At 37.5% G+C, this 6,266-nt stretch overlaps 1 protein-coding gene and 1 long non-coding RNA gene across 2 annotated transcripts; both read left to right on the plus strand.

The window, feature by feature from the left end:
- The first annotated feature begins 2,218 nt into the window (after positions 1-2,218).
- Positions 2,219-4,584, plus strand: LOC128502350 (hemoglobin larval subunit alpha-like). Its single transcript, XM_053472133.1, has 3 exons — positions 2,219-2,347; positions 3,960-4,164; positions 4,347-4,584. The coding sequence occupies exons 1-3, from the start codon at positions 2,253-2,255 to the stop codon at positions 4,473-4,475; spliced, it is 429 nt and encodes a 142-aa protein (XP_053328108.1). The 5' UTR covers positions 2,219-2,252; the 3' UTR covers positions 4,476-4,584.
- An 824-nt stretch (positions 4,585-5,408) lies between these two features.
- LOC128502353 (uncharacterized) lies at positions 5,409-5,892 on the plus strand. Its single transcript, XR_008355098.1, has 2 exons — positions 5,409-5,472; positions 5,655-5,892. It is a non-coding gene; the product is annotated as an uncharacterized LOC128502353 (long non-coding RNA).
- The last annotated feature ends 374 nt before the right edge of the window (positions 5,893-6,266 follow it).

A 6,266-nucleotide genomic window follows, 5' to 3' on the forward strand; every position in this document is an offset into this window, starting at 1 on the left:
CAGGCGTTTAACCCCTTCAGGACCAGCGTTGGCAAACTGCATCTTCCCTTGAAGACCGCAGCTTTTTTTTTTAATATTTAAATTCCGTGCTCGTGATTCGCTGCAAAGCAATAACGTGCACGGAATTGAGGGAGAGTGGCTGCTACGGATCGCTGGGGACACCCTGGTACGTCCCGGTCTGCCGGTGACCTTTGACCCGGAAGTACCAGGTACGTCCCGGTCTTGAAGGGGTTAAACTGCAACTGGATGAATACTTGCAAAAACATAATATTCAGGGATGTGATTTTTAAATTATGGGGAAACAGCTTCTTGATCCAAGAAGAAATCTGACTGCCATGGTGGGGTCAAGAAAGGATTGTTCCCCTTAGTTTGTTGCAAAATTGGAAAGAGCTACAAACTGGATTTGTTTGCCTTCTTTTCGATCAACAGCAGTTAACAGATGTGGGAAAGGCTGAACTTGATGAACGCATGTCTTATTTTCAGCCTATGTAACTATGTAACCTTGCCTATTCTATACGCCTCTAGTAAATTGTGAGATCGTTTTGAGAGTGTGGGAGATAGATGTACTGCAAGGTGGAAGGAGTATGGTAAGGAATTAAGTACAGTGGTAGGACATCTCACCAATGCAGTGCAGCTTAGCTTCGGGGGCAAATTGGTAGCGCTTGCACCAACTACAAAGCCGCAAAACTCACCAGCCACAGGGACCAGAGCAAAGGGGATGGTGGAGCCTCAGGCTTTTCAGTTCCCAGAGAGAGGTGGGACAGGGACATCCAGAGCACCAGCCACCATTCAACACCTTGGGGCTTTCTATTCAAGGGGCAGGTTGATGCAGCAGCAAAATGAATCTTATGGTTGGGGGAAGAGCTTCCTTCTCCACAAATAAAGGGAAGCCTAGAGGGCCTTGCACCCCACTAACACGCCCCTTCACAGTACCTTCAGCAGGAAAGTAGTGTGTCGTTCCTGTGTATTGTTGTTGAAGAGTTGTACAAGGCAGCCAGACAGACCATCCACTTATCTGACATATGGAGCGCTACTAACACACAGCATGCTTTTCTTTCGCTGATGGCACGCTCGTTCTTGACTAAAATGTTGGCTGGGTGTGCTACAGCAGCTGCTGTAGGCATATAGGGTGACATGAGGGGCCAGAAAGGGAGTGGGGTTAAAAATAATTTCTATTGTATGCTGAGCAGCACATATCAGCTAAAATTTTGGCAGCTGTTAGGAATACACATTGGACCGCAGACATACGCAGCAGTAGAAATGGGACTGGTGATGACGGACTGGGCAGCAAACATTCGAACAAAGAAAAGGAATCCCAGCACTCCAAACAGCTTCCAGTCTTTAGGATACTTTACTTAGAGAAAGCCTTGACAAAACCCCTGTTTGGCCGAAACGTTGCTTTTTTTGCTTTCTCTAGTCACTTGGGCCCCCCTGTCAGACATGGTGGGGTCCCCATGCTCCTCCTACACACACAGTAACATACTTTCACACCCCATACTTTCACACAGAGACATACGTACAAATACTAACATACTGACATACTTGCACACAAATATACACACATGCTTACACAAATACACTGACATGGTAACACATGCAGTAGCATACTAATAGACTGTAACATACTAACACACACAGAGTAACACAAACACCTCTATCTCAATCCCATATCATGCTATTGAATAGGTCGATCTATTGGTTTAGTGCTAGATGCTGCCCAAAAACAAACGCTTCAAAAACTAAATTAAAATTCATCCAAATTGATTTTGCTTGCTGTGCACAAGATTTCTACATATAACTGAAAATCCATTTGCCCTTAACAGTAAAACAGCACTTGTCTTTGGAGCAGGGGGTGTGTGAACATTTTTATTTAATTTGTCTTTGGGAAAGGAAAAAAAATGTGGGCCTGCTATACATATATATATTTGGGTAAACATTGTTTCAAAATCACCTATTTTGTAATGTACCGCTGTATTTTAAAACAAAATATATTAAATTGATATATTCAGGACTACTTAATACATCTGTACATTATTTATAAACAGAAATTAAATACATTTCCCAGATCTAGAAAGTTTAAATATTTTATGTGAGATAAGCAGATGTTAATATGTACTGGGTGGGGACCCAAACTGACCAGTAAAAAAGCAACTATGTAAAGGTCAGCTGACCATTCCAACATATAAGTTAACACAAAACAAATAAACAGACATAAAGTTTGCTCTCAGTTGAACTTCACAGATACATGAACAATGTCTCTGTCAGATTCTGAGAAGGAAGCCGTTCTTGGCATTTGGGGAAAAGTGTCTGGAAATGTGCAGACTTTTGGTGCTGAAGCTTTGGAAAGGTAATCAAGTAATTTGGTTTATAGCTATATAGAAGAGGTCTGAAATTTATCTGAGGGTATATTTGATAGGTTTTATTTTTAAAACATTACTCTAATGCTGTCACTGAAGTTGCTTTCCAGATGTTTTGAATGGAATAGAATGAAGTAAAAAATACTATTTTACTGCTTTGTCTTGGAGCACTCTGGTTGACCACAAGGGCATCATAGTAGAATGAAAAAAATATAACTATGACTCAGGGGTTTCTTTTCCATTTTCCAGATGTTTTGAATGGAATAGAATGGAGTAAAAATAGAATGGAGTAAAAAATACGAATTTTCTACCCTTTCCTTGGAGCACTCTGGTTGACCACAAGGACATCATAGTTGAATAAAAAATATAACTATGACTCAGGGCTTTCTTCTCCATTTTCCATGTATGGGTGGTAATATATATACATATACACACACACACATGAACCAGACCCCATAACCGCAAACTTTTTTGTCTTTGAGGCCCCCAAAATGATTTTTACATCACGATACATTTTTGTGATCTTTTTGAATTCATTTTAAAGCTTTTTTTACGTTTATGTGCATTCCATTTAGTGCACAAAACATGATTTGAACCATTTGCCTGGGCTTACTCTATATGATAACACATATAAAAAACATTAAAAAAACATGCTAGTTGTATAACCTGTAGATATCCAGCAAATAGTAAAATGAAAGTGGAGAATAGTACCATCTCTTAAAAGTTGCAAAGAAAAGCTTATATACTCAAGGAGGAAGATCTTTGTTGTGTTGAAACACTGGCATAGTTTACATTCCCTTATGTTTCCTTTTCCTTCTGGGTCCCTTCTATGACTGAAGATTAGTATCCCTACTTTTGACCTGCCACACTTTTTATGTTACTTTCTTGAAGGTTTAACAATTTCTTATAACCTGATATATTACAGAAATGATTGATTACTTTGTTATACTTAGTTACACAGTTATAAATCTGATCTGATCCTTTAAAAAAGAAAATATCTTTTTATGTTGGTGGTTGAGAAGAAATATGGAATTAAGGGGAAGATGTGGCTGAAGGGTGTGTGAGAATACACAAACTGTAAGAAGTCTCAGACTTAATCAATTTCAGTGGGAGGTTGTGAATCATTGCACCCACAAGTTTAACATTTTGAAGATATTTTGAAATGCATTGTTCCAAATTGAGGCATATATATTATATATATATATACCTTAAAACTGTCATTTTTCCCCAACTCAAACATCTAAAGAAACCCATATAATGGGGCCATGCAAAACTCACTTTATATGTATACTATGGAAAACTATATTATACCATGCATCAATACACACATTTCTGTTAGCATTCTCCGTTTTTTTTATAGTTGTAAATTGAGTGTGGGTCTATACGCAGGGGAATAATAAAATCCAGGTTGCAAACAAGTATCATATCAGATTCGACTGGAAATAATGATTCATAAAATGTAAAGCCAGACCCTCAGATTCAATGTCCTTTTTCTGTATGCCTAAATTTTGACAAAAATACTACTATAATCTGTTGGGACTGTATATTGTCCCCGCCATAGCATATTTTGAGTGTATATAATTTATGTATTTATTTTTACAGACTTCTCAAGTCCTTTCCCCAAACTAAGATTTATTTCAGCCATTTTGACTTGAGTGAGGGTTCTGCTGATATTAAAAAACAAGGGGCTAATATCCTGAAAGCTATTGGAGAAGCTGTCAAGCATCTGGATAATTTGGAAGGGACTTTGTCCAAGCTTAGTGACCTCCATGCCTATAAATTGAGAGTGGACCCAGGAAACTTCAAGGTGAGAAAATATACCACAAACATTAACAAAACACATGTCTTTACTAGATTTTAGACACAAAAGTCATGAATTGAAATCTCTAGCTTTCCAAATAGCATTGAGACATCACTTTTTATTAAAAATGTATTAATAATTGGGATAATCTCACTTTATTTTAATATTAATATATTTTCTTTTTGCAGTTGCTGTCTAATTGCATCCTTGCAGTACTGGCTATACACTTCCCAGAGCAATTCACAATAACTGCTCATGCTGGATGGGATAAGTTCCTCTCTGCTATTTCAACTGTCCTGACTTCAAAGTACAGATAAAATGTCTGGGGAAAAAGTAAAACCTCCCATGAAACTTTTTTGATGTTTAAAACTATAACTTTTTATATATGGGAGTTATACTAATAAATGATATTTGACAAAATAAAAACACATTTTGTGTGATGACTATTTGCTTGTTCTTTACTAAGTGGTTAATTTTAGGCAACAGCCATCATTACATTAAACAAGCAGTGTTTCGGACTGAAAAATGACATTGCATTTATTTGTATAGTATCAACAGATTCCATAGTGCTGTTACAACAGGGCATAGACAATGTAAATCTCAATAACAGACATTAAACATACTGGTACAGAAGGAGAAGAGGACCCCTTTCTTGTGAGTTTACAATCTATTTGGTGGTTGAAGGGGAAGGGAGACAGCAGGAGAGGACTCCTTGAGTGAGGATGAACTGATTGTAGTAAGGGCTGCTGGGTGGATTGTGGAGCTGACAACAATGATAGAGATGTCAATGGTTGGAGACAAAGGGGATGGTAGAATAACCACAAATTTGGTTTTGGAGATGTTGAGCTTCAGGTAATAGGACGCAATCTGCGATGCAATTCCAGAGACAGTAAGGGAGACGCATTAGAGGGTAAAAGGTCAAGAGAGGAATTAATTAAAGGTGTTATTCAAGTACAGGTGATACTGGAAACCAGAGAAGGATATTAGCAATTTTAAGAAATCATTGTTATACTTTTATTCTGATCTACACTCTTTAGGCTTGAATGCGACTTGAGTGCTAGGAACATATGTTCTCAAACAGGTGATGTAGCTATTAGAGGGGCTTCTGTGAAATGCCAGTGTACCCTATGACTGTGCCAATATGATTCCTTAAATTCATATATTGCCTATATATAGTAAGAACTTATACCCTAACTGAATGTAAAAGGGTATAAATACTCATGTTTACAAGGGCAAGGTCTCTTTCTCCTTCATCTCAGCAAGCTTAGTGACCTCCATGCCTATAAATTGAGAGTGGACCCAGGAAACTTCAAGGTGAGAAAATATACCACAAACATTAACAAAACACATGTCTTTACTAGATTTTAGACACAAAAGTCATGAATTGAAATCTCTAGCTTTCCAAATAGCATTGAGACATCACTTTTTATTAAAAATGTATTAATAATTGGGATAATCTCACTTTATTTTAATATTAATATATTTTCTTTTTGCAGTTGCTGTCTAATTGCATCCTTGCAGTACTGGCTATACACTTCCCAGAGCAATTCACAATAACTGCTCATGCTGGATGGGATAAGTTCCTCTCTGCTATTTCAACTGTCCTGACTTCAAAGTACAGATAAAATGTCTGGGGAAAAAGTAAAACCTCCCATGAAACTTTTTTGATGTTTAAAACTATAACTTTTTATATATGGGAGTTATACTAATAAATGATATTTGACAAAATAAAAACACATTTTGTGTGATGACTATTTGCTTGTTCTTTACTAAGTGGTTAATTTTAGGCAACAGCCATCATTACATTAAACAAGCAGTGTTTCGGACTGAAAAATGACATTGCATTTATTTGTATAGTATCAACAGATTCCATAGTGCTGTTACAACAGGGCATAGACAATGTAAATCTCAATAACAGACATTAAACATACTGGTACAGAAGGAGAAGAGGACCCCTTTCTTGTGAGTTTACAATCTATTTGGTGGTTGAAGGGGAAGGGAGACAGCAGGAGAGGACTCCTTGAGTGAGGATGAACTGATTGTAGTAAGGGCTGCTGGGTGGATTGTGGAGCTGACAACAATGATAGAGATGTCAATGGTTGGAGACA

Source organism: Spea bombifrons, chromosome 7, assembly GCF_027358695.1.
Source record: "Spea bombifrons isolate aSpeBom1 chromosome 7, aSpeBom1.2.pri, whole genome shotgun sequence".
NCBI lineage: Eukaryota > Metazoa > Chordata > Amphibia > Anura > Pelobatidae > Spea > Spea bombifrons.